The sequence below is a fragment of the Conger conger genome, chromosome 4 (genome assembly GCF_963514075.1).
Source record: "Conger conger chromosome 4, fConCon1.1, whole genome shotgun sequence".
Taxonomy (NCBI): domain Eukaryota; kingdom Metazoa; phylum Chordata; class Actinopteri; order Anguilliformes; family Congridae; genus Conger; species Conger conger.
The window spans coordinates 31,238,030-31,265,595 of NC_083763.1; the positions used below are offsets into that span (position 1 = coordinate 31,238,030).

The window sequence follows — 27,566 nt, forward strand, 5'->3', positions numbered from 1 at the left end:
TTACTTTGAAAACTTGGTTACCATTTAATAACAGTATTTTTGTTGGGGAAAAACTTTGCTGTGTGTACATACAGTATTGTGCAAAAGTCTTGGGCACCTGTACAACATTCTGAAATAATTAAATGAAAGGTCCTAAATAAATGTACTACACATTTTACATTACATTTTAGTAATTTGACAGAAAAACTGATTCAAGTCAATATTTTTTGTGACCACCCTTTGGCATTAAAACTGCATCACTTCTCTGAGATTGCCAATGCTGTCCTGCAGTTCTATAAGACAGTCAGCAGGGAGGTTGTTCCAAGCATGTTGGAGAACTCGCCACAGTTCTTCTGCAGACTTTGGTTGGCTCCTTGCTTCTGATCTCAGAGAGCCTTGATCAAGTTTTTATGTAAAAAGTAGTCAATTGCTTACAGTAATATGTTACCTTTTTTAAGGTAAATGACTGGGACACGCAAGGTTGGTGGTTCTAATCCCAGTGCCCTTGAGCAAGACCCTTAACCCTGCATTGCTCCAGGGGGGATTGTCTCCTGCTTAGTCTAATCAACGGTATGTCGCTCTGGATAAGAGTGTCTGCCAAATGGCAATAATGTAATGTAAACTATAACTAAATCAGTTGTCTGACATGAATTAGTTGATTAACAATCAAACTCAGGTGAACGAGGACCAGGAGCTTGAATCTCACTTTCCCATGAATAATATTTTTTGGTGTCAGTCCACAGTTAAATAAATGTAATAAGTGTTAATGGAAACCCTTTGTGATTCCCTTTCAGTCAGCAGGCAATTAAGGTCTTGGGAAAGATGTGTGGATTCTTTAGTCAATCAATGACTTAAATTAAACACTGCTGCTGAAACACACTGAAAACCAGTTGACACTGCAGCCATCCAGGACTACATTCTGACACCCATTGCATTTTACAAGAAATTATACAGGGAGGATACTCCCTCTAGTGACCATTTCTGAAATAGCAAGTTTTGCATCTCTACTTTCAATAGTATTTAAAAGGATCTAAACAACTGAAATATCTTTCATATTATTACCCAAAGAATATTATTAATATTAATATTCAAATATTTTTGATACTTCCACATGTTTCTGATCGCCTGTTGGCTTTACAATGATTGGTATACATTGCTTGTACAGCAACATTATGTTCCAGAATCATAGAGCTGTAAAGTCAATCAATCTTTATCCTCAACCTTCATGTGACTCAAATAATTGTTCAGTGATTGCAATACGGTAGTGCTCTTCATATATAGCTAGTACATACCTTCCATACCGGAAGGAGAGCAGTGACAGCCTACTAATGGAAGAAGACGAAGACGAAGATTCGCTACTCCCCCCCCCCCCCCCCCCCCCCATCTCATATCCCATCCCCATATGCCTAAATAAAGTATGAAATAAGCAACAGGGGGAACATCTGACACCTCTGGAAGAATACATGGGTACCAATAGTCCCCTGTTACAGACTGGCCCCAAAACTGGCCCCAAAACACACAGCATCCAGATCAATCATACTGCTTGCCTAAGATACCGGGGACACAAAAAATAAAAATAAAAATAAAAAAAGAGTTGGCCATCTGGCCAAATTGACTAACCGGGCAAGAAGTGCCTTGGTCCACGAGCCCAACGGCCCCTGCAGATATGGATGAAGGACGACAATCTCCACAGCACTCCAAAGTGCTTTGACTATAGGTGTCTTGGGACAGCGCAATGCCAAGTAGTGTGCAGAAATGTGGGCAGACCTGGTCAAAGAGCATTTTACAATCAATATCTGAGTGAACACAAGCGAGCCTGACCTCTAAATGGTACAATGTTAAACATGACAAATTTCTTAGAATTTCAAAGCAAGCGTTCTACTTTTTATTTAAAAAAATTACAGTTGCTAAATAATAAAAAATAGTTAAAAAAGGAAAAAGGTTCTGTGCAAAAGTTTGGGAACCTTTTCAGTTAGTACTGCTAGTCAGCTAGTCAACTCCACCTCAAGCAACTATAACAGCTTGAGTCTTTCAATTCTTGCTTTTGGGATTTTTCCCCATAAATATTCTTTGGCCTCCTTGCATGTGCAGCATGTTAGAGATGTTTCCACAGATTTCCAGTAATATTCAAGTCTGGGGACTGTGGTGGTCATTCCAAAACCTTCACCATCTTTCCTGGAGGTACTTCATTGTTGATTTCGAGGTATGCTTTAGATCATTGTCTTGCTGAATAATGAAGGAATAAAGGGACAAACAATAAGCCTAAAGAGGAAAAAAACAGCAGAGAAAAGAAAAAGTAATATTATCTACAACAATAACTCACTTGTGATTTGACTAGTCTCACAGGTGGAAACTCACAGAATGCAGTGCATGGAAGAACCTGTATTTGCCTCGCAGTAAGTCAGCTGTGGAATGCAGCTTTAGCCAAATGTCTACTATCAGTTTGTGAACTATTGGACTCTCTGTGGACTCCTCAAATCCCCCCCAAATCTCCCTCTGCATCATGAGTCATTGGCCAGTCTGTCAGCTGATGCAAGATCATTTTTTAATTAGCCCAATGACTGAGGGGAAACCTTCTGCTGGGAAACCTTTGGTCCTGGCATTCATGTGGATGTTACTTTGACATGTATCACCTACCTAAACATTGTTGCAGTCCAAGTACACCCCTTCATGGCGACCGTATTCCCTGATGGCAGTGGCCTCTTTCAGCAGGATAATGCGCAATGCCACACTGCAAAAATAGTTCAGGAATGGTTTCAGGAGCATGACAAAGAGTTCAAGGTGTTGACTCCAAATTCCCCAGATCTCAATCTGATCGAGCACCTGTGGGATGTGCTGGATAAACAAGTCCGATCCATGGAGGCCCCACCTCACAACTTACAGGACTTACCGGATCTGCTGCTAACGTCTTGGTGCCAGATACCACTGAGGTCTTGTGGAATCCATGCTTTGACGGATTGGGGGGGGGGGACCTAAATAATATTAGTAATATGCTGTGGCTGCTTGGTGTATGTTAGCCATTGTTACGTGTCAATGTCTTTCTGCTTGTGTACTCTGGGAGGTAAAATTACGTAAATGACATGACGGAACATGAAATATAAAAGTGCTTCCCGGTTTAGCGTGATCATTGCCAATTTAGTATTTGATCACACATGAAGGTAATCAGGGGAGCTGGCATAATTATCAGTTCATCAAGTTAGCTTGTACCAGTTTATATTGTGGCTGCAAGTGCACTATGCAGTGAGTAAAAGGTTAAATAAACATGGACAATTAAAACAGACGAACGGTAATTTCAGTATGCTTTATTAAAGGCAAATATGAGGCTACCACACAGAGTAAGAACGTCAAATTATTTGTTAAATCCCTGAAATTATGTGTTGGCTATGCAAACTATTTCCATGAATTTTACAAGAACGCAGCAAACTACTTATATAACAAGCTATATCACAGAATTATTCAATGAAAATGATTCTAGCAGAAGGAGCGATGCAAGCAATCTTAACTTGTTAGTTTCTTAATTAATCTTAATTTTATAAACAACCATTTTCCTATTCTTGTTTTCCTTTCCACCCTGTCTTATCTGTATTGACCTATTGACGGCTGAAGGCCTTCCCAGAGACCTTGACATGTTACCAGCATTAACTTGCCTCCTGGGCAGCCAGATCAAACTGAGTCTGTTTTTCAGCTCAATGGAGATTGATATGCTCGTATCCCACAGTTCATCAGCATTTGGAAATATCATCTTGTGCCGAAAGGAAAGGAACAGGGTTTACAAGGCCAAACATCTAATTACCAAAGGCTTCCATTAACTCCCCCCTGCAGTGTTGTCTGCTGGGGCACAGAGGAGCTGTTATTCATTAGGCAGTTCTGTTTGTCAGCATGGGCCTGTTTCCTGCACATCTGGTCCAGGTAGAAAATCCCTCATAGACAGCAACACATGGGTGACAGAGCCACATTCAACTTCAATTTTTTAATATTGATTGTGTTGCCTTTCTAAACATATTTCCCCCAAGAAGAGAATCACTTAATAGTGCACAAATTTTATTCATGTCTGGGATTTCAACATTTTGTTCTCCCAGGTAGTTTTTGCCATCCTGGTCAATGTGTCTGTGTTTAAGTTTTTTTGACTGCCTCACGGTCTCTGTGTATAGCCAGCAGAGGGCAGTTTCTCTCAGTTCTCCAGAGAAACGCTCCAGCATTTCTTTCAGTGAAGTGAATGTCTGTGTGTCAGAGTTTTTTCAGATTTTTCACAGATGTCTTGTGGGATTGAAAACCAACTGGTATTTTGGTATTTTTGCTTCTAAAATTGCAACACAATAGTAGAAAAAACCCCACCTTTTTCTACGCTTTTTTGTGCACTATTTCCCAAAATGTTTATGAGAGTTTTGTTCATGAAACATAGTTTTATCTATTACAAGTGGTCTAATACAATGTATGATTGTTTTCCAATATTTCGCTTTCTATAATTTAATTTGAAACATCGAGTATCACTTATGAAGGTTTAGGAAATTATATATCTCTCAAATTTTTAAAGCTTTTTATTTGAAACAATATAAAAGACACATCTTACATGTACATCATAAACAGACAAACAAAAAAGGTTTGGAAAATTTGGAAATGCACAGTTAAGCTAAGCTGTAAATTATCAGTTAAATATTCCAGATGAGCTGTAGAAATAAGACCGAAAAAAAGGGAAGATTTAATAAGGGAGTGAAAGCAACTGCCAAGCAGAGAATGACCCCAATAAAAATCAAGTTCAAGTGTCAGGTGGTTTTTACACCATTTTCTGTCAAAACTTCAGGAATGTTCCTTACATGAGGTTTCCATCCCCCTGACACACACATATCAAAGAGCCATCATTAACTTTCATTTTAATGAGCTGCAGAACAGGCTAACTCGCCCGAGAGAGAGTCCAGGTGTCCTGCTTGTAGAGCATTGGGTTGTGCTTGGATGACAGAAGTGTTAGAAGTGTATGTGTGTGCGTGCTTGTGTGTGTTTGTGTGTTTGCATGTATACATGTGAATGTATTTGTGTGCCATTATTGTATTTATTATGTGCTTCACTGGTTGCTTTTTTTCCTTTCTTGTTTGGCGGTGAATCTTTTACTTTTTCCGGTACACTCCAGTGTAAGAACGGTGATCTTGGCCATCATCATAGCGGGGGTACTGGTCGCCATATCCTCCCAGGCTATCGAACTGTGAGCCAGGCTGGTCCTGGCTGGCATAGGGGTCTTCCTGGCCGCTCTGGTAGGGCTCATAATGCTGCTGGTCGTAAGCTGGGGCCTCAGGCTGCTGCTCGTGGTGATGCTGCTCATATCCAGGAGCCTGGGCGTAAGGATCCTGCTGGTGGCGCGGCTCTTCCTCGTAGGGCTCCCCCTGGTGGTGAGGCTCCTCGTGGCGGTCCGGCTCATCCCTGTGCTCCTCTGTCACCTGCTGCTCCTGGGGCCTCTCCTCCGGGGCTGGTACGGCCGGTCGGGGCTGGGCGGGGGAATCGGCGCGGCGCAGGCGACAGTTAAAGTCGTACTCGGGGTCGCAGTCAGGGTCGGGTTCGATCACCCCGTTCCTGGTGCCGTCTTCGTTGAGGTGCGGCTCGTAGGCCTCCTCTCGACGGAGCCCGCGGCCGAACCCGAACGCCCTGGCGCTCGGCCAGGTCTGGGCGACCCTCCGGCCGGGCAGCGGGTAGCACTCCTTGTCGTAGCCGATGTAGCAGGTGTAGCCCTCCTTGGTCTTGCCTCTAACGCCCAGCTCTGGGTGGACGAGTGGCTCCTCGGTGGGGGGCGGGGGCGGAGCTGGGGGCCGTCTCATCATGGCGGCGGTGGTGACGTGGTACTGGCAGTAGGAGTCGTAGCGGGGATCGCAGGCCAAGCCGCGGGCTGGCGCCGGCTCGTCCTGAGGGTCCTGCTCCCTCCCCTTCTCCTGCGTCTGCATGTACCGGCTGAGGTCGACGAACCGCGTCGCGGTCAGGGGGTTACATCCGTTGTCCACCAGCGGGTTGCAGGGCCGCTTCAGGGCGGAAGGGGGCGCCGCTGCCTCCTGGTTCTGGCCGGCCTGGTGCATCCTCATGAGGCAGTAGGGGTCAGTCGTTAGGTCGCAGGTTGGGTAGCGGTGGAACATGCCGGAAGGGGCCTTCTGCACCAGCTGCGGCCTGCAGTTCAGGTCCCTCTCGGGGTCGCAGCCGAGGTGGGCGTAGGAGGGGGCGGGGCCGCCGGATGGCGTGTAGCCATAGGCGGCGCGCAGGTGGTACTGCATGCACTCCACGTCTTTGGCATCGCAGATACGCAGGAGCTCTGCCTTCTGCTGGGCCGACAGGAAGGGTTTCTGGATTGGGGAGTAGTAGTAGTAGCCGGATGCAGGAGACTTGCCTGGTGCCACAGGGGCGAGCACTGGGGCGGGGGCTTTGACCGGGGCAGGGGCCCTAATGGGGGCCTTGGGGTACATCATGGAGAACAGGCAATAGAGGTCTCTGTATGGGTCGCACGTCTTCATGGGCGCCGGCTTGGGGGGCTCAGGTTTCGGCGTAGGCTTAGGCCTGGTGGTGTAGGAGGCTACACAGTTTGGGTCATCTGACTCAGCACATGACTTGTAGATATCCCCCAGGTGGCGTAAGTATAGTTTGTAGGAGCGCCGTCCCTCTGCCCGGTTTTTGTTCTGCAGGTATGTAAGGTAAACGCGGTCCAGCTCCTCTACCTGCAGAGAAAGGTAACCCCAGAACACCCACAGGAACCAATTAACATACTGAGGCCTGTGCAGAAGATTTTGTTATATATTTATATACACTCACTGAGAACATTATTAGGAACATTTTTACTTTATTACCCCTACTTATTCACGCGATTATCTAATCAGCCAATTGTGTGGCAGCAATGCAATGCATAGAATCATATAGAGCTTCAGTTAATGTTCATATCCACTGTCAGAATGGAGAAAAAATGTGGTCTAAGTGACTTTGATTGTGGAATGATTGTTGGTGGCAGACAGGGTGGTTTGAGCATCTCAGAAACTGCTGATCTCCTGGGATTTTCATGCACATTAGTCTCTACAGTTTGCAAAGAATGGTGCAGAAAACTAAAAGAAATCCAGTGAGCAGCAGTTCTGATAGAAAAGCCTTGTCAAGTCAAGGTGGGTAACCAAATATGGAGAAAAAATAGGGTATTATTACTTTTCATAATTTTATTTTATTGTACAATACTGTATTTTTTTTGGGGCATTTGGATAAGTTAAAATATTTTTGCTTTCAATATTTTCTGCTTTTTTAAAAGTGTGATGATGACCAGCTGAATCAAACAGTTTGGCTTCCAGTTCTACAATAGCCTTGCATCATTCAATTATAACTAATCTAATAACATTTCAAGCTTTTCTGCAACAATTACATAAGTTTTTCTTTAAACAATGTGACCTATTTTAGGTACTGTAGCACAGGTTGCAAGGGAGACAAAGTTTGCCAGCTGTTTAGCTCGTCAACTGTGCTGTGTCTGAATAGGCTATCACGCCTAAAATCTTAACATAATAAGTTAAGGCTTTTTCTTGTGATATTTTCTAGCATTCTCTTTCTGGTTTTGGTATCTAAAATGCCCACAAAACTTTCGCAAAGAGCAGAGAAAACCTTTCTTTTTGCAAAAGTTTTTCCATAGTCCCTAACCCCTGCCCCCAGATCTCAATTCCTCCACCCCCTCTCCCTCCACCTCCTGCGTTCAGCACTAACATTTTGTCACGTCATACAATGATGCAAAAACATACATCATGTGACATGGGAAATCATTTTACAAACAGCCTGGGAAAATAGCAGTTAGACCCTAATATACTGTATGCAGTAAAGGGTGACCTATGGTATGTCAAGTCACATGCATTGTTTTCACATGAAACCGGTAGTTCACATTTTAACATTTCATTAATCTAAGTCAGTGCCATGTGAAAATGTGAAGAAGAGAATAAGTCAATGTGACCTACTTTCTTTCTGTCGTGTTAATATTTTAATTCAAGTGTGAAAAAGTTAAATTCTGATTTTCACATGTGATGTATTCATAAGGACTGACCTGGTGATTTGTGTGCAGTCACATTGCAGGTATAATTCCTGTGTAACTGATGTGCAGGTCCCTGTGTCTGTAATGTGTGCAGAAGATGCTCTTTATGTGCGTTGTGCATTGGAGAGGCCCTGTGTTAGGGGAAGATCACACAGAGGCTGCAGGTAAAACTGATGTACTCACTCCCTTAGTGTTGCCTGTATCTGTGAAGTACTTGTACCAGTTCCAGAAGTCAGAGTGCTGCTTGTACCAACTGATGTTCCTCTTGTGACGAACAAGCTTTGTTTCTCCAGCTAGTACAGAACATAGAGGAACCACACACGCACACATGCACGGATGCACACACCAACACCCACACACACAGAAAACTATTTTATTTAAAAAGTCAAAAATATCCCTTTAGATCAGGGTATAACCATGTGCTCTCTTCAGACCATTCAGGGACAGACTGAAAACTACCTAGCCAAACATTCTCTCTTGGAAAACCCTGAAGTATCATCCCAAGTATTAATGCTTCATAAAACATTAATGACTGTTTACACATCATACACAATGGCTATTACAAAATGAATACATGCCAGTCAATTCATTTATAAAGAGGACAATATTTACAAGTTGGCAGAAACACTATGTTGTATTTTCCCATTCCAAAAGATCACATTGTGACCTTATAAGGAAATTCTCAATTTGACAACCCATAACACAAACACAAAAACTAGGAATTAATCTTAAGTAACCTCCATTAACCACACACATAACCATTATAAATGACATATCAGACGGGATAGCAGAGTGAAGTATAGGTGCACTGTACTATATGATACTTGATGTCAGTGTGTGATATACAATACTGTGCCAGATTTGTTAAGCAGTAGCCAAACAATGTGATATACTTTGTGATGCTATTATTTTCTTTTTACAATATCTTTGATTTGATGCCCTTGAGGCCACACATTTGTTCTCCGGAGACAACCAACTTAAAATTATACCAAATCCCACTCTGTGTGTGCTGTATATGCACAAAGCCACTGCCTAAGGTCTTTGTTACAGCCAGACAATGAACTGACAACTGTAGACAGCTGGCCATAGACAGTCATGTCTTAAACAGGTGACTGTCTTCTGCTTGGTAAACTGATTCACATTACATTATATTACATTAATGGCATTTGGCAGACACTCTTATCCGGGGATCAAACCGACCTTGCGGGTCCCTGTCATGTACCTTAACCACTACGCTATAGGCCGCCCACATGCAGATCTACATGTTCATGGTTGCTCAACTTAATATTTACCCATATAACCCTGTGGTTTAATTGAAGCTGTGTCGGTTACATTGAAATTACATATTTACCTCCACCAATACAGGGTGGCGAGCTAAACAAACATCTTGCCAAAAAATTTATGTAATTAGTTTTGAGTTATTGCTCATGGCATATGTGGATTGAATCCAGACCAAAGTGATAAAGATTAATGTTGGTTGAATCATGGGGTTTTTTTTCCAAACCTCTCAGGCACAGCAAGCTCACAGCAGAATTGTGTTACCCCATGCTGAGAAAGTCAGTAATGAGTTCCCTGTGCCTTTTTATGAGAGCAAATGTTCATGATGCGATGGAAAATGATTTGGAGGAGGAGCTGCAGGCATGTTGTATTTTACCGTCTCCTTTTTGTCGATGTCCCACTGGACCAGCCCCCAGAAAGTCTGTGGTGAAACATTGTAAAAAAAAAAGAAAGAGGCAGAGGAAATTGAAGGCATCAGGACCAGATGCTCTAACGTTTCAGGCAAGGAAAAATGCTTAGCCACTTAAAACAGAATGAGACAAGTAGCAGGCACATGCCAGGACACATGCAAAGATTAAACCTATTGGACAAACGCTGCAGTTTGACACCTTTTTTTAAAGTGTTCGTGTGTAGGGGGTCGTATGTTACAGCGAGCCCCACAGGAGCAGAACCTATAAAAACTACAAAGGCTGGCTATTTTCCCAGAGACAACCACAATTAGGCTACCTGCTTGTAAAAAGATGGAATAAATGGTCATCTGCTAGTACCACCACATTTTTCACTCCCTGTACAAGCTCCCATTAAAAGTTAACAGCAGAGGAAACAGAACAGTCTGCTGCTAATGTTTTGTGTGGTTTTTTTTAAATCTCTGGTGCAAATGAGAAGGCACCCTACATTGTAGGCCTGAAAATGTAATCCTATGTCATTATGTTTTGCGCATTGCATGCATCTGCTAAATTGATATTAGGTCATTCAAATGTGAAAAATCATTAGTTATGCGTGTGTTTGAGCCTACTCTCTGCTTTGCCGAACGTGGAACTGATGATTTTACTCACCCGGTAATAACGCTGTAGCAAGCACCACTCCCGCGAAAATATAATAGACTGCTCGTTCTCCGCCACGGGCCATGTTCAGCTTCTTTGATTCCTGCAGACAGGGTGAAAAAATCGACAGTGGTTTCTGATTCCTTCATGACTTTGTGCTGTTGTGCGGAAAAAACAAACTTTTAGCTTTGTTTGTTCATTCTTTCATTTTGGACGTGGTGACAATGTTGGTCATTGGAATCAGTGAAATAATTCCGTTATCACTTGACCGTGAAAACAAGACCGAGAAAATAAACGACTTTAAGTTTCCTGCAAAACATATGTTCTTAATTATTCACGAACAAGCGCACCACCTCTGAAACCGCATTCAACGTTGAAATTACGTTGGAACAAAAGGTTACCGATAACATTCAGGAATCTCAGCGGAAAATATCTGTATAATTTAGTCTCAATTGTTGTGGGCAGCTGTGACTACTTGCTTTTTAGTTTCTCATTTTGAACTCCAGTCGACACAAAGGCTCAGCTGCATGCTATTTCAGTTGATTATTTGCCTTTTGTGTCACTGTAACCCAGCAAGGTGCTATTGAAAAAGTCATGGCAGGCAATATTATTAACATCGGTAACAGCATTTAATATCTGCTTGTACACATTCAATTTACAAATACGGTATAACCGCATGACCTGAGAATTAGAAGGTTCTATCTGCGTTCTGAGTAGTTTTGGAATATTGAGTTTCAAAAATTAAGTGAATAGGCTCCAAGCTTTTAAACGGTATTTTAGTATAAAATATATTTGTGTAAAATACATACATGTATTTAGAGCCCTATAATGTTTATGGCACTAACTCATTTATTTATTTATTTTCGAAAATGTCCGTTAGAACCTGCTGGATTCTTGGAATTTTTTCTTCTTCCTGTAAATCATACACGATCAATATACGTTGTATTATAGACATTATTATACAGCTTCAGTAAAAAATAATAATCAATAATGACAATTTAAATGTGTGATACATTTGCAAATTAACTCTAGTAACAGAGCAACAGGTAGGTGCAACAATGAGTCTCTGTTCTGAAAACATGTAAGAAAACATCCTTTCCAGTTCAGGTCATACATATTCAGACTTGATGTACAGTACCTTGAGGGACTCACTCAAGCTTTTATATCCAGTTTAAACTCTCGGGTGATGTTTCGTTGAAGACTTACCTGTGTCAGCTTGAACTTGAACCTCTCCTTTCCTGGGACCTGTGGGAGGGTAAGGGTACACCTAAAGGAATGCTCAGGCCACGAGATTGAGCACTGGGGAGGGGGGCACGTCTGGAGCCTTGCACACCTTGCCTCTGCACTTCCCTTGGGATAGTCTGCGCTACTGCTAAGGGTCGGCAAGGCTTTAAGAGGTACCTTGATAATTAAAAGCAAAAGGTGCATCACATGATTTGGGAACGCTGTTGGCCACACTGCCATTGGTTCCTGCCATCCCAGCTGGCTGACCAATGGGGTCCTGTAATTAGGGCAGAAAAAGAGAATGAGGGAAAGAGAAAGAGTGAGAGCAAGAGACTGAGAGGGGAGAGAGAAGGAGAGCAAGAATATGCAAAGCGGGAAAAAAAAAATTCATGAACCCAACACTTAAAACATTAACAGTTTGTAATTTATCCTTGCCACATTTTACTCAAAATATGTGAAAATGTGCTGTCTAAGCACTTTCTGCATTGTCTGTGCCAGCTTTAAAGGGCTACAAAGGGCTTTTGCAAGGAAAAGCAGTACCTACAGCAAAAAAAAGCAAGTAACATCTGTAATTCTCCCAACTGGAGTTTAATAAATTGTATTTATTCCCTGTGACTGTCCAGGCATGTCAGCGGTTAACAATGTGGTGTTTAAGAATGGCTGGTGTCTGCAGTGATCGCTAATATGGGCTAATTCATGACATTTTCCAAATGTTTTGCCAATTTCATCTTTAATTCTTTGCTATAGCGGTAACATGAAATTATTTAAGAGGGGTGCATTCTTCACCATCTCAGCAGGTAAAGGTAACATTTTTTGAAACAGTGCAAACATTATTATTGTAGTAGCCAGCTCTGATAGATAATTTCATCAACCGGAAAAACTGGACCGCCGCTCTGAGGGTAGGGGGAGGATCGGCACATACAAAAGCACCCTGATCACCTCGGAATCATGGTCTGGCACTTCAGACGATGTGGCTTGAAGAAGACGTGTCAATCTTTTTCCAGCTGCCGGGGGATGGGGTTGCAGTGGTGTTCCCTCAACTAACATGGGTACAATTGGCAACCAAATGGGAAAAAACCTGTCACAAATTAGAAAAAAAGTTTTAGATTTGTATTCTACAACTGTCTCACAGAGCTCTCTTTATGTTAGTCCAGAAAGCAGAATAAGCATTACAAATGGCAAATTTTTCATTACGTTACATGTTATTTAGCTGACACTTTCATCCAACGTGACTTACAGTTGATTAGACTAAGCAGGGTACAAACCTTAGTCTGGGGTTAACAGCTGTGTGGATCTTATCATGGCTACACCAGGGATTGAACCACCAACTTGCGGGTCTCAGTGATGTACCTTAACCACTAGGCTACAAAAACAAAATATTTACTTCATCAATGTTACATTAATTCTCATGAAGTCTATTTTATTCTGTTTGGACTCATATATACTGTATTCGTGTACAGGCAAGGTAATCATATCTGAAATGAATGGTATGCCATTGCTACCAGTCTAGCTTACGGTTTCTCTGAATTAAATATAGCCAATCAAGGTCATATTACATGCAATACAATAAACTGTTGATTAGATACATTTCAGTAGAAATAGAGTGGGCTTTCCAATCGAAAGAAAAATTACTCCACAAGAGAATACAAGTACATTGGTGGATGGGTGCTATTTCACATATATCTATTTGAAATTTGTATTCGTATTTGTGCATAAAATATGTAATAAATGTTTATAAATGTTTTTTACCTTCACCTTCAAAGCAACCTACACTGCCATAATTTTGATTTCTGTTTAAAGATACATTTAATTGGAAGGTATTGTTGAGAAAATGCATAATATGCTCTGCCTATATTAACCTTTTATCTATTTTGCTTGTGATAATTTGTTTTGAAATCTATTAATCTTTTAACATCTGTTGTGTCCTCATGTACAACTACACAAAGCTTTCAGGAGCTGCCGGTATAATTACACACCAAATTCAGACAGGTGTTCTGGAATGCCCTGGAACCTACAATCTGCACCTGGAAGCAGCTTTAGACATGAAAATAATACAGAAGTCATCATTTTAAACTATCCAGTGGCATGTCAAGGATTTTTAGAATTTAGCAACATCTGCTGCAGCAAGGCAGTTTTTCACATAGTTCACCAAAACAACACAAAGGGGCTCATTTCTTCAACAGAAATATGTGTGAGCTCCTATCTGCAGACTAGTCTTTGGAAGACAATGCAAAAACCTAAACATATGCCTATACATATACAATTACAATCTTTACATGTTCAGGGTGGCAGGGGGATTAAGAATATTGGAATGCGCTGCATTTATCTCAGAATACATTTCCTCTCCCTTGTACATGCCTTGTTTGTGTGTCTGTGGTCTGTATGGTAGACAATGTGAGACAGTAGTCTGACAAGCCTGTGCTTTGAAGTCATGATGCTGTACTGTACATGAAGGACCTAGTGTTTCAAGACAGGGATCCCTAAATTCTTAATTATGTTTTCAGTGACCTACCACACAGAGGAATGTAGCCTAAAACTAAATAAATATAGGGAAATAAGGGTTTGAGATCCTTGTATGTTTTTTCTGCTTTGGAGGAGGGGCTGTTTTGTGTTTGTATTATCTCCCCCAGTTACAATACAGACCTGAAACACACCAGAAACCCTCAGTTAAAAAGGCTGTAGACAACTTGACGTGTTCCGCTCAGGGAGCCACTAAACATGGATAAGCTGGAACAAAGCAAAGCACCTTGCTGGGCAGGAGTCTAACAGAATCCCATAAAAACATTTACAGTCCTTCCTTTTCCTGACTCTGCTTTTTAATAGCCTGCCTCTTTGTAGGCCATCACCCAAAAGCCAAAGATAGCTTTTTTTCCCTCTGGGCACACACTCAGTAAGCAATTATTAGGTAGACCTGTACACCAGCTTGCTCATGCAAATATTTAATCAGCCAATCATGTGCATGCATAAAAGCATGCAGACGGTTCAGCTGTTGTTCAGACCAAATGTAAGAATGGGGAAGAAATGTGATCGAAGTGACTTTGACAGTGGAATGATTGTAGGTGCCAGACAACTGCTTTCCATATACAACAGTCTCTAGAGAATGGTGTGGAAAACAAAACATCCAGTGAGCAGCAGTTCTGCAAGCAAAAACGTGTTGTTGATGTGAGAGGTCAGAGGAGAAGGGCCAGACTGGCCGAGGCTGACAGGAAGGTGACAGTAACGCAAATACTGTAACCATGCATTACAACAGTGGTATGCAGAAGAGCATCTCTCACTGTTTCTGTGTCACAGCCAAGTCTAGTACTGTTCTGTCCCCTGTCTACAGGTAATTAATATATCCCTGGAAGACAATGTAACAATTGGCAATTTTATTTATCTTATTTATTTCTAGCAACAGGCTATTGATCTTATAGATTGTGTTACTCATCAAACTCACATTTTTGGTTTATACAACAGGAACAATGACTGTATTATTTAATACGCTACCAATATAAAGTAAGAGACACAGATATTTTGGAGGCTGGAAAAACATGAATGAAAAACAGAATTATAGTAATTAATAACTGGCTTTCCTTTAGGCAAATAAAATTGAAGGCATAAGGGATGCATAGAGCATCTCTTATGAAGACAAAGGTATTTTATGTATTTATTCATGATTGTCATTGCCTTGTAAGGCAAGGAAATGTGTCATCTGCATTGAAGTCATCCTAATTACCTAATTAATAAGTCCATGTTTCATCATTCAAAAGCACCTGTGTTATTTTTTAAAATCTCAATTAAAATGTATTGCATCACATAATTGTTAACTAAGTTAAGAGTTATATGATGCACCAGTGATCTTAAATATTTCAGAGACTCTGTTCCTTTATAATTCTTGTTCATATTCTGATTTTCAAATGTAGGCTACATTTCATTTACTGCTTTACTTATATGCACTCATTGAGCACTTTATTAGGTATTTATTAGACTTCTACTGCTGCAACCGATCCACTTACAGTTATGATGCATTGTGTATTCAGAGATGCTCTTCTGCATACCACTGTTGTAATGCATGGTTATTTGCGTTACTGTCACCTTCCTGTCAGCTTTGACCAGTCTGGCCATTCTCCTCTGACGTCTCTGCTGCTCACTGGATTTAGACTGGATGGAGACTAGTGTGTGTGACAATCCCAGGAGATCAGCAGTTTCTGAGACACTCAAACCACCCTGTCTGCCACCAACAATCATTCCACAGTCAAAGTCACTTATCACATTTTTTCCCCATTCTGATGGTTGATGTGAACATTAACTGAAGCTCCTGACCCATATCTACATGATTGTATGCATTGCACTGCCGCCACACAATTGGCTGATTAGATAATCGCATGAATAAGTAGGTATAATTAATTTAAATGTTCCCAATAAAGTGCTCAGTAAGTGTATGTTACTTTATGTGCAGAGGATGTCCAGGGACCAGAAAGTAAAAGTCATGCCATGTTTCATCCACTCCTGAACACTCATGAAAGCTTTCACTCATTAATTCAACCTCCTGACTGAAGAATTGTGCAAATGAGCAAATACAGGTTATTGGAACAAAATACTAAGAAGGACTTTCACTTTCTGAACTTGAATTTTCCATCTCAGTTTATTTGCTACTTGCATGTTTCAAACAACCATGAAGCTACTGTTCTAGATCAAGACCATGCAGTGGCAGTATACTACCACCTGTCCACATGTTTTGAGGCAGCCATTATATTCAAAGTGACCTTGTGAGTATTGCATCAGAAACTGCTTTAAGTTTCAAGAACAGTAGTGACCTCATGATGTTTATTCACTACAATGAGTTCATTCAAATTGACTAACTGTAATAATTACAAAAACAAAAATGTTGATCATTGTTCCCATCTAGTACTACTTGTCACAGCCTTGCTGGTCCGTGGAGATCATTTTGCTGACATCAATGTTGTTGTTGTTGAACACCATCTTGGCACTGTTGGTGGTCACCACAGGCAGTGCACGTAACCTTCAGTAACCTTCTGAGTATTGCATCAGAAACTGCTTTAATTTCTAACCTCATGATATTGATATGCTACAATGAGTTCATTAAAATGTACTAGCTGTGATAATTAACTTTCAGTTAGGACAATTAAATCATCAAACTGTTCTCTATTTTAAAAATGTCATTATTACCAGTACACCTTTTCAAGTTAGGACAAGACAAAAGCATAAGTAAATAAAAATTTCACTTTCACAGAAATTCTAAGAAAATGCTTTCAGAGGCAACACAGATTTTTTATTTATTTTATCATCGCAAATATTAGATGTCAATGTTGCCACATTAATGAGACTCAACATTTTATAAATTTTCATGTTTTTTAGTCTTGACTTAAATTACTTTATGAGTAAGGAGCTAAAGTCAGACCTTCCCTACAGTTGGAAAAAGAAAAAAGAAGTATGACAACTATGCGGACAGTCCTGATTCAAAACACGTGTATTCAAACAAAAATGCTGATCATTGTTCCCATTGTGTAGTACTATTGCCACAGCCTTTCTGGTCTGTGGAGATCATTTTGCTGACATCGATGTTGTTGTTGCTGAACACCATCTTAGCTCTGTTGGTGGTCGCCACAGGCAGTGCACGTGCACGCCCGAGGATCCAGGCATAGTCGACGTGGAACAGCCTAAGAACGTCAATGCAAGAGTAGACCATGGCCAGGTTCTCATAGTCAGTGTACAGGACCCAGTAAGGGCTGTAGGGGGTAACTACTCCACACAGAGAAACACAGATAGAGGTATATATAAGAAAGGGGTGGGAGAGAGAGAGAGACAGAGAGAAAGAGACAGAGGTCATGTTAAGTTTATTCCTGCTGTCAGTAATTCCATTTGACTGTCTGTTCTCTGTTCCTTACTTCATTATCTCTCTTACTCATTTGAAAAAATTCTTAAATGGTGAAATGGTGGGAGATTGTCAACATTCAGCTTTCATACAGGCAATAACAGATTCCAGCTGTGTTAACATGGTAATGTATTAAAATATCAGCAATGCAATCATACTAAATAACCACGTAACCATTATGGGAAAACTTTGCAGCACATCTTACTCACCATTCCACAAAGCATATAGTAAAAGAAGCTGATCACTTTCATTTTGTTACAGTACTCACAGAAAAAGAAGCTGACTCCGAGTTTGGCTGGCTGTCTAATATCTTGCACAACAGCCGTCCCTTCGATTGAATTCACCTTTCCATTTCTAAGGGTGTATAAGCAGTGACAGCCACAAAGAAAATGTGAACAATTGCATGGAGGATTAGTGTGGATTAGTAATTTCATTCACACAGCCTCTTATCATTGCATGCCCATAAGGGATCTAAATCAGAAGCTTGTGACTAGGACATTTGCAATCTCAAGTAAATGCATTTTAAATACACCAACAGAAAATATCCAGTTGCACCAACGTGCTCTTCAGGACCAGAGCAGGACTCCCCAACCCTGGTCCCAAAGAGGACCAAGGAGGATTAAATTAAGCACAGTTCAGAACTAATCAAGGATTTGTTAATCTTGGTTTTATCTTAATTCAAGTTCTGTTGCACCGTTTATTTTTAAGTGTTACTTCACAAATCTCCTATTAACATCTTAACCTGTGATTAAACCTTGACCTGCAATTAGTTTTCATTATCTGGCATGATGGATTCATGTAAATAAACCGCTTTGCACATTTGAGACTAACCATTAGCATTAGGCTACATTTTATTATCTTTTACGAGGAATGTAACGATTACAGACCTAGCAAACTTATGTTTAGAAAACAGCCATAGCGCTCGTCAGGCAAATAAATTTAAATCTGTAGTTACAGTTGGTTTTAAGGATAACTTGTTAGTTAGTGCTTGCTTGTGAAACAATTTGTCTAGCTAACGTTAGCTAGCTAGCTACATGTATGTTGACGTTTGTATGCTCCAGCTTTTGATAGCCTTGCGGTTTTATGCGATTGGATGTTTTCAGATGGTGGATGGGGACCTTTTTGGAGTGCATAAATCCGCAGTGAGTAGGATTGTTGAAAGAGTATCAGGGGCAACTGGATCTTTGAAAAGCTAGTACATAAGGTTTGCTCCAACTGCTAATACACCAGCTGGTTTTTACAGAAGAGCTGATTTCCCTGGAGTGCTATATGCACTTGATTGCACTCACATCCCCAAAGTCTTGGTCGTCGTATAGATGCATTTTGATCACTGCCATGTTTAATTGTGAAAACTTTTTTGAAAAATTTTTAAAAAAATTATTATTAATCTCATTACAGATTCTTTGTAAAATCGGAACCACCTTGAACAGGGTTGAGACCATAGGCTGAGACGATCCCTTCAGTCTAGGAACTCTTCCGTTTTCTTTAGTCAATCTGATGTACGCTGCCATTGTTGAAATTTAAACAGCCTCTGTTTATTTAAATTGAATCCTTAAGCGAAATGTAAATCAGAGTTTAAAGTAGTGAAGCCAAAGGATTACAGTTAATCTTGGTTTACTGTGAAAACGAAGTAAATTTTAATAGATTGATTGATTTAATCTAGATTTAGGATCCTTGTTGGTGCAACCTGCCCATAGGGTCTTCTGGATTTCATTGTAGCATACTGATGAATGAACGGAGTTGATTGCATACATGTCCAGCTTTTTGTTTCAAAAACCAATGAGTTATTTTGAGATGAAAACACACACCAGTCAAGAGTATATACCCACTAAATCAATGCTTCTCAACTGCACATCCTGCGGTTCGCAGTGTCTGCAGGTATTTGCTCCAACTGAGCAGTATACCCGTTCATTTCACCAATTATTTTACCTCTTCGGTTCAGGAACTCAGTTAATTTGTCAAACAGGTAATCGAAGTGAAGACTTGCAGACATTGCGGCCCGCAGGAGTTGAGTAGCGCTGGTTGAGAATGTACCTAAAATCAAATTTACCTTGGGAATCGACACCCACTACGGAAAACAGACAATAGCCTAAATAGCACCGATAATGTTGACATTTTGTTGAATTATCATTGTGCGACAAATCTGAAACTTACCGCAACTCAGAGTTAAATACTTTGATGGTCCCATCTGGTCTGAGAGAGTAGTTTGCCTCGATGCACTTTCCCTTCTCAAAGAACGCTGGTAATTTCTCAATCTCAAACCACCTTCCGAGATACTACAGGAGTAGCGAGAAAAAGTTAAAAGTATATTTGTAAGGGATTATTACAATTCATAATATATAATACTGTAATATACATTGGGCTCCAGATTTATTGGCATTATTATTAAAAATTGAGAAAGAAGTCATGATAAACAACATTGATAATGATCTATATTCTATGTTCAAACCTACGGGAAAACTATAGCTATGCTTTTATTTCAATACATTTCTCATATTTTTTATTTAGTAAAAAAATATTTTCTGAAAACCAGGGGTGCAAATTATTGGCACCCCCTATCCATTATTGTAAGTAAAATTAAACGATACAATGCCAATACAATTTTACTTTCATTTAGTTAGTCTCAGTCTAAATGAACTACACTCAGTGAGCACTTTATTTGATATTTATTTGACTTATTATTTTTTAGACTTATTAAGTCTTCAGCTGCTGTAGCCTGTCCACTTAGGGGTTTGACACATGTGTGTTCAGAGATGCTCTTCTGCATACCACTGTTGTAATGTGTGCTTATTTGCATTACTATCACCTTCCTGTCAGCTGTGACCAGTCTGACCCTTCTCCTCTGACCTCTCACATTAACAACGTGTTTCTGCCCAGAGAACTGCTGCTCACTGGATTCTTTTATTTCCTCGCACAATTCTCTGCAAATTCTAGAGCTTATTGTGTGAGAATCCCAGGAGATCAGTTTCTGAGATACTCAAACCACCCTATCTGGCACCAACAATCATTCCACAGCCAAAGTCACTTAGATCACATTTGACATTTGGCCTGAAAATCAGCTGAACCTCTTGACCATGTCTGCATGCTTTTATGCATTGAGTTGCTGCCACACGACTGGCTGAATAAATATTTACATTAACAAGCTGGTGTACAAGTCTACCTAATAAAGTCCTCACCTAATAAAGAATGTATATTGTGTAATTCTATCACTTCCTGTTTCACTAGATACAATTTATGTACAAAATCTCTTTGTCAACCATCAGCGTGGGAAAATCCAAAGAACTGTCAATTCAGAACACACAGCTGGTAATTGCCCATTACAAGTTGGGTAATGGGTACAAAGACATACATAAACAGTTAAACATACCACTTAGCACTATAAGGGCAATAATAAAAAGGCATAAAACATATGGAATGCTTGCAAACTTGCCAGGAAGAGAATGCAAGTGTGTATTATCCCCACAGACAGAAAAGGGAGATGGTGAGGGAGGCCATAAGTAACCCCCCCAAGTATCGCAAGCTTGGTTTTGCCTTGGTGTCACCAAGTCTAAAAAAAAAACATACAATGGCACCTCCATACTGGCAAACTGTTTGCCACATACTGAGCACAATAAACAAAACCAAGCATCTTGAGAAATGTTTAAGTAAAAACAACAACCATGTTTTGTAATTGCCGTCTCCAGTCTTAAATCCCATGAAAAGCCTGTGGTCTGAACTGAAGAGGAGGGTATCCCAAGGATATCAATGATTTTGAAAGGTTCTGGAGGAATGATCAAAATGCCCTCCAAATGTCTTCCCTGACCTTATCTCAAATTATCTGAAAAAACTTGTGCCCGTCATCTTTGCCATTGGTGTTTGCACAAAGTATTAAACCAGGGGTGCCAATAATTGTGGCAAAAATGTAAGATTTTGATTGATTCCATTGAATCATTAATAAAGCGCACTACTTTACGCATGTTGAAAAAATTTTTTTTTTTAGTTTTATGCACTTTTAAAAAAAGATTTATCAGGGGTGCCCACTGTATATTAAATGATGTACAGTTAGGTCTGGAATTGACCATTTATCCATGCAGAACTTTTCAGAATCATTCATATCCTTGGGTTGCCTTCTTCCGTTCAGACCAAAGTTTTCTGATGGGATATAAGTCTGGAGACTTTGCCGTTGACCATGGATGTTGTTTTCACTTAACCATATCTGTGTGGATTTTGATTCCTATTTGAACTCATTGTCCTGCTGTAAGATCCGAGCAGAGACAACCAGACTTTCTGCCAAATTGTGCTGGCAATTTGTTGAATTAATTATTCCATTTATCTTAAATAGTGCCCCTGGACCACTGGCAATAAAATATCTCCAAAACAGCAATTACCCAGCTCCATATTTCACAGTAGGTATGAGGTTCTTCTCCTTGTATGCATGCCTTTTTTTGCCAAACATGTCAATGGTGTGTACTGTATGGCCAAAAAATGTTGGTCTCATCTGACCATAGTACTCGCTTCCATTCATCATTTCAAACCAACTCTTGTTTTTTATTGTGCTTAGTAAGGGCTGTTTCCAAAGTTTGTTGGCATGGAGGTGCTATTTTATGGTTCTTTTTGCTAAGTGGTATGTTTATCCGTTTATGTATTTTTTTGTACCCATTACCAGATGATGATCAATTACAATCTTCGTCTTCTGAATTGACAGTTAATTGACAAAAGGATATTGCATGCTAGTTACCTCATTTTTATACCCTAGGGAAACAGGAAGTGATGGAATGACACAATCCAGTTCCTTTAGACTGAGATTAACTAAGTTTCTTATGTTACATAACTCCCTCACAGAACTTGGGGAGCAGTCAGAATTGGCCAGGGCAACATTGTGTCCTTCAAAAACAATTGTGCCCAATGTGCAACCAGAAGATTTTATGTAATGTAGCAGACAACCTGGTAATGCCATCAGCTTTTACCAAAAGGGTCAGCCCTCCATCACCAGCATTTTTTAAATTTATTTCAAACTTCTTTAATTGGAGGAAAACTAGAGCCTCCGCATTGTCCTCAACATAACTTGCCATAAAGAGGTTGGTGTTGCAACCAACCAGCTCCATCTAAATCTCCTCAGGTTCCTGAAGCAATTGAGTGTTCCTAAACAGTAAATGTGTTTGCATTATGATGTGCTCGTTCAAAGAGCAAAGAAGTATGAAGTTGGTGTGTCCATCTGCACAAATGAAAAAGTTCCTTGTGCTTGTGTATCACAAGGAAGTTATTTTTATCTCCTCCATTAACATGTCACTGTAGTTTAATTAATTGTAAAGTTCCACCAGCTCCATTACCCCTACACTAGTACTGTTTGCAAATTTGACAGCATATCTTTAAGACAGAAGTTTATATTAATTTTCCCTATTTCCAACCATTCTCTCAAGGGGAGAAATTCCCCTTTTTTGCTTTCTATCTCAAAGACGCCTACAAAGGCCAGCATTTTGCAACTGCAAGTGGATAGACACAGTACCTTATGGATGTCAAAACCTGATTGGACAGACGCCTCCGGGCAGGGACCCCAGTGGAACACCTGGCCACTGACAAGTGGCAGGAGCAGGATCAACGGGAGGGTAGAAAAGGCCATTTTCTGCTAGTTTTCCTCCTGAAAAGGTTACCAACAACTGTTAAGCCACAGGAGCAGAACATCAGCCATGAGAAATCAAAAGCTCCACCCACAGACAGGTATGCTAGCATTCCACTCCCGGCTGTGGTAGTGCGACTGTTCAACCACCTGTGAAAGGGATTCAGTCTGCATCATGAAAAAATCTATTTAAATAGTGCTGTTATATCATTATATAATGTATATACAGTCAGGTCCATAAATATTGGGACATCGACACAATTCTCCTCTTTTTGGCTCTATACACCACCACAATGGATTTGAAATGAAACAAACAAGATATGCTTTAACTGCAGACTTTCAGCTTTAATTTAGGGTGTTTACATCAGCTGTTCCATGGCCAGGTGTGTGTTATTCCCTCATTATCTCATTTACAAGGAGCAGATAAAAGGTCTAGAGTTCATTTCAAGTGTGCTATTTGCATTTGGAATCTGTTGCTGTCAACTCTCAATATGAGATCCAAAGAGCTGTCACTATCAGTGAAGCAAGCCATCATTAGGCTGAAAAATCAAAACCCATCAGAGAGATAGCAAAAACATTAGGTGTGGCCAAATCAACTGTTTGGAACATTCTTAAAAAGAAAGAACGCACCGGTGAGCTCAGCAACACCAAAAGACCCGGAAGACCACGGAAAACAACTGTGGTGGATGACAGAAGAATTCTTTCCCTGGTGAAGAAAAACCCCTTCACAACAGTTGGCCAGATCAAGAACACTCTCCAGGAGGTAGGTGTATGTGTGTCAAAGTCAACAATCAAGAGAAGACTTCACCAGAGTAAATACAGAGGGTTCACCACAAGATGTAAACCATTGGTGAGCCTTAAAAACAGGAAGACCAGATTAGAGTTTGCCAAACAACATCTAAAAAAGCCTTTACAGTTCAGGAACAACATCCTATGGACAGATTAGACAAAGATCAACTTGTACCAGAATGATGGGAAGAGAAGAGTATGGAGAAGGAAAGGAACTGCTCATGATCCAAAACATACCACCTCATCAGTGAAGCATGGTGGTGGTAGTGTCATGGCGTGGGCATGTATGGCTGCCAATGGTTCCCTTGTATTTATTGATGATGTGACTGCTGACAAAAGCAGCAGGATGAATTCTGAAGTGTTTTGGGCAATATTATCTGCTCATATTCAGCCAAATGCTTCAGAACTCATTGGACGGCGCTTCACAGTGTAGATGGACAATGACCCGAAGCATACTGCGAAAGCAACCAAAGAGTTTTTTAAGATAAAGAAGTGGAATGTTATGTAATGGCCAAGTCAATCACCTGACCTGAATCCGATTGAACATGCATTTCACTTGCTGAAGACAAAACTGAAAGGAAAATGCCCCAAGAACAAGCAGGAACTGAAGACAGTTGCAGTAGAGGCCTGGCAGAGCATCACCAGGGATGAAACCCAGTGTCTGGTGATGTCTATGCGTTCCAGACTTCAGGCTGTAATTGACTGCAAAGGATTTGCAACCAAGTATTAAAAAGTGAAAATTTGATTTATGATTGTTAATTTGTCCCATTACTTTTGGTCCCTTAAAAAGTGGGAGGCACATATACAAACTGTTGTAATTCCTACACCGTTCAGCTGATTTGGATGTAAATACCCTCAAATTAAAACTAAAGTCTGCAGTTAAAGCACATCTTGTTCGTTTCATTTCAAATCCATTGTGGTGGTGTATAGAGCCAAAAAGATGAGAGGGTAGGCAAAAGTTTAACATCAATGGCTGAACAGCTTGTTCTCGTCTTTACGTACTCCTGTGTTCTAACCACAAAAGCAGTGACTGAAGACTGTGTGACATAATGTGTATCTCATTCAATGTCAGCTGCGAAACAGGACTGGATCTTAAAGTTGCTCATGAAAAATGTGATTATTAAAAAAAACAAAAACAAGGGCTGTTGGGTGGCGTGTCCGGTTAAATGGCAGTGTCTTTGTGCGTGGACGTCTGCACAGATAGGAATCGAATCTGGACCATGACAGTGCCAGCTGTGGCCAGCTTGCATTCAGCTTGCGTAATTGGCATCACATACAGAGAGAAATAGAGAGAGCCTCTTGTTTGTGGTGGTGTTCATCAGTCATCTTACGCAATGAAAGGCATTTTAAATTCCAGTGTTCTCTTCAGTGGTTCGGGTCCCTGTGAGGGCTGTCGTGTTATATATGTCGTGCTGTTATACCTGTTAAACTCGTCCCAGTGCTGTTTCCAGAGCTCTAAAAGCCATTTGTTTTATGCTAGTACTGGGGGTGGGGGGGTGGGGGGTTGTCAAACACTTCCAGAATTGTCACAGTCTTTACAGTGTGAAGCAAAAATCAAAACATCAGTCACATGCTAGATATATAAAAAATAATTGACTCTCTCTTATAGATATACATTTTTCCATGTTTGATAAATGAAGAGGTATACATCCATGCCTGCAAATTTCTACAGAATCAACACGAACATATAGGTAGGAATTGTCATGCCCTCATCCCTGTGGTCATGGCATTGATCAAAGGCACTTGACTGTGCAAAATGTATGATTCATAAAAACGTAGACACAGTAAATCCACCAACTGTATTAGAATCATTTGATAAATGACTGCTCATAGCCATTCAGTCATGTATGTATTGAATTAAAAAGGTTTTACTTTCCATGTCTATTTCCATATCAATATGGTTTCATTCAGCGAAATATGAACATAGTAGTCCAATTACTTTTTGTCCCCTAAAATTGGGGACTATGTGTATGCAGAATCCAACATAGAAGTAAATACTGTCAAATTAAAAGCCAAAAGACTGTACTTTAACCTCATATTCAAATCAAACTTGCTGTTGGACAGCTAAGAAAGACAAAAATGCATCAATCTCTAAATATTTCTGTTCCTCTATACTAAAAATATTTATCCAATGACAAAAAACCTGCTGTATGACATGACAGTGTTCTATTTGCAGGCAAACTGGAAGGCACATGAATGCAGTGAGTCAGGATTTAGTACCCTTGAAATCACGGGTGTGCACTCATTGTGCATTTCTAACCTTTCTAACGAAGGCCATAAGGTCATTTGCCATAATAAATTAAATAAACAAATGAGTAGCCTCCAACTGAAAATAAAATAAAGCAACTGCCGGTTTTAGTAGTCTACAATTTAAAATGGTATGTTCCATAATGTATCAGGACAGGTTGGTGGGTTTGCAGCAGCTGCAATATCAGGACGAATGTTTGTTTTTTGTTGAAGTAGAAATCGCTAACTAACATTGTTTGAAGTCATTTCAAAAATCCCCCAATGGATGCTCTTGCTAACTACTAGGATAATTGCGATGAGGTGGTGGAAACAACCAAAGAGAATGAAAGCAAAGGGCGTGAGTTATTACACTGACCGCTTTGCTTCATGTTGCCGAAAAAGGACTCCGCCAACCCAAAGATGAGATGAAATTTTCATGATTTACAGTCTTGACATAAATTACCTTATGAGTAAGAGGGTGAAGTCATACATTCCCTTCAGTTGAAAAAAGAAAAACAAATGTCTGACAAAAATGCTGATCATTGTTCCTGTCATCTAGTACTACTTGTCACAGCCTTGCTGGTCCGTGGAGATCATTTTCGTGACATCAATGTTGGTGGTTAACACGATCTTGGCATGGTTGATGGTCTCCACAGGCAGTGTATGTGCACACCCGATGATCCAGGCAGGATCTGGCTACATTTCTTACTGTTTTACTTATATTTGTTACTTTATGTGCAGCGGATGGATGTCCAGGGACCAGAAAGTAAAACTAGTGCCATGTATTTCATCCACTGCTGAACACTCATGGAAGCTGATTTCACTCATTAATTCAACCTCCTGGCTGAATAAGGGGTGGCCTGTAGAATAGTGGTTAAGGTATATGACTGGGACACGCAAGGTCGGTGGTTCTAATCCCAGTGTAGCCACAATAAGATCCGCACAGCCCTTGGGCCCTTGAGCAAGGTCCTTAACCCTGCATTGCTCCAGGGGAGGATTGTCTCCTGCTTAGTCTAATCAACTGTATGTCGCTCTGGATAAGAGCATCTGCCAAATGCCAATAATGTAATGTAAAGTAATGAATAATTGTGCAAATGAGCAAATCCAGGTTATTGGAACAAAATACTAAGGAGGACTTTAACTTTAGGAACCTGGATTTTCCATCTCAGTTTATTTGTTCCTTGCATGTTTCAAACAACCATGAAGCTGCTGTTCTAGATGAAGACCATGCAGTGGCATTATACTACCACCTGTCCACATGTACTGAGGCAGCCATCATATTCAGAGTGACCTTGTGAGTATTGCATCAGAAACGGCTTTAAGTTCTAAGAACAGTAGTAAATTCATGATATTGATTCACGACAATAAGTTCATTAAAATTGACTGATAATTACATTTCAGTAAAGACAATTAAATCATCAAACTGTTCTCTCTTTTAAAAATGTAGTTATTACCAGTAGACTTTTTCAAGTTAGGACAAGACAAAAGCATAGGCAAAACAGATTTCTTTTATTTTATCAACGCAATGTTCTCCAC

The 27,566-nt window shown here is 40.4% G+C and overlaps 2 protein-coding genes across 5 annotated transcripts; both read right to left on the reverse strand.

The window, feature by feature from the left end:
* Window positions 1-4,502: 4,502 nt before the first annotated feature.
* Window positions 4,503-11,670, reverse strand: LOC133127490 (uncharacterized). Of its 4 annotated transcripts, none has more exons than XM_061240424.1 (5): window positions 11,527-11,670; window positions 10,333-10,423; window positions 9,654-9,698; window positions 8,183-8,292; window positions 4,503-6,665 (listed from the first exon to the last, which is right to left on the reverse strand). In XM_061240424.1, the coding sequence occupies exons 2-5, from the start codon at window positions 10,403-10,405 to the stop codon at window positions 5,082-5,084; spliced, it is 1,812 nt and encodes a 603-aa protein (XP_061096408.1). In that variant the 5' UTR covers window positions 10,406-10,423; window positions 11,527-11,670; the 3' UTR covers window positions 4,503-5,081. The 4 variants fall into 4 exon arrangements, with proteins under 4 accessions (XP_061096408.1, XP_061096407.1, XP_061096405.1 ...); XM_061240423.1 differs by lacking the exon at window positions 11,527-11,670 and adding an exon at window positions 10,722-10,812; XM_061240421.1 differs by lacking the exon at window positions 11,527-11,670 and adding an exon at window positions 10,671-10,755.
* Window positions 11,671-17,035: 5,365 nt separating this feature from the next.
* On the reverse strand, window positions 17,036-23,018 carry LOC133126594 (apolipoprotein D-like). Its single transcript, XM_061238939.1, has 4 exons — window positions 22,905-23,018; window positions 19,574-19,695; window positions 17,688-17,773; window positions 17,036-17,286 (listed from the first exon to the last, which is right to left on the reverse strand). The coding sequence occupies exons 1-4, from the start codon at window positions 23,016-23,018 to the stop codon at window positions 17,036-17,038; spliced, it is 573 nt and encodes a 190-aa protein (XP_061094923.1).
* Window positions 23,019-27,566: the final 4,548 nt, after the last annotated feature.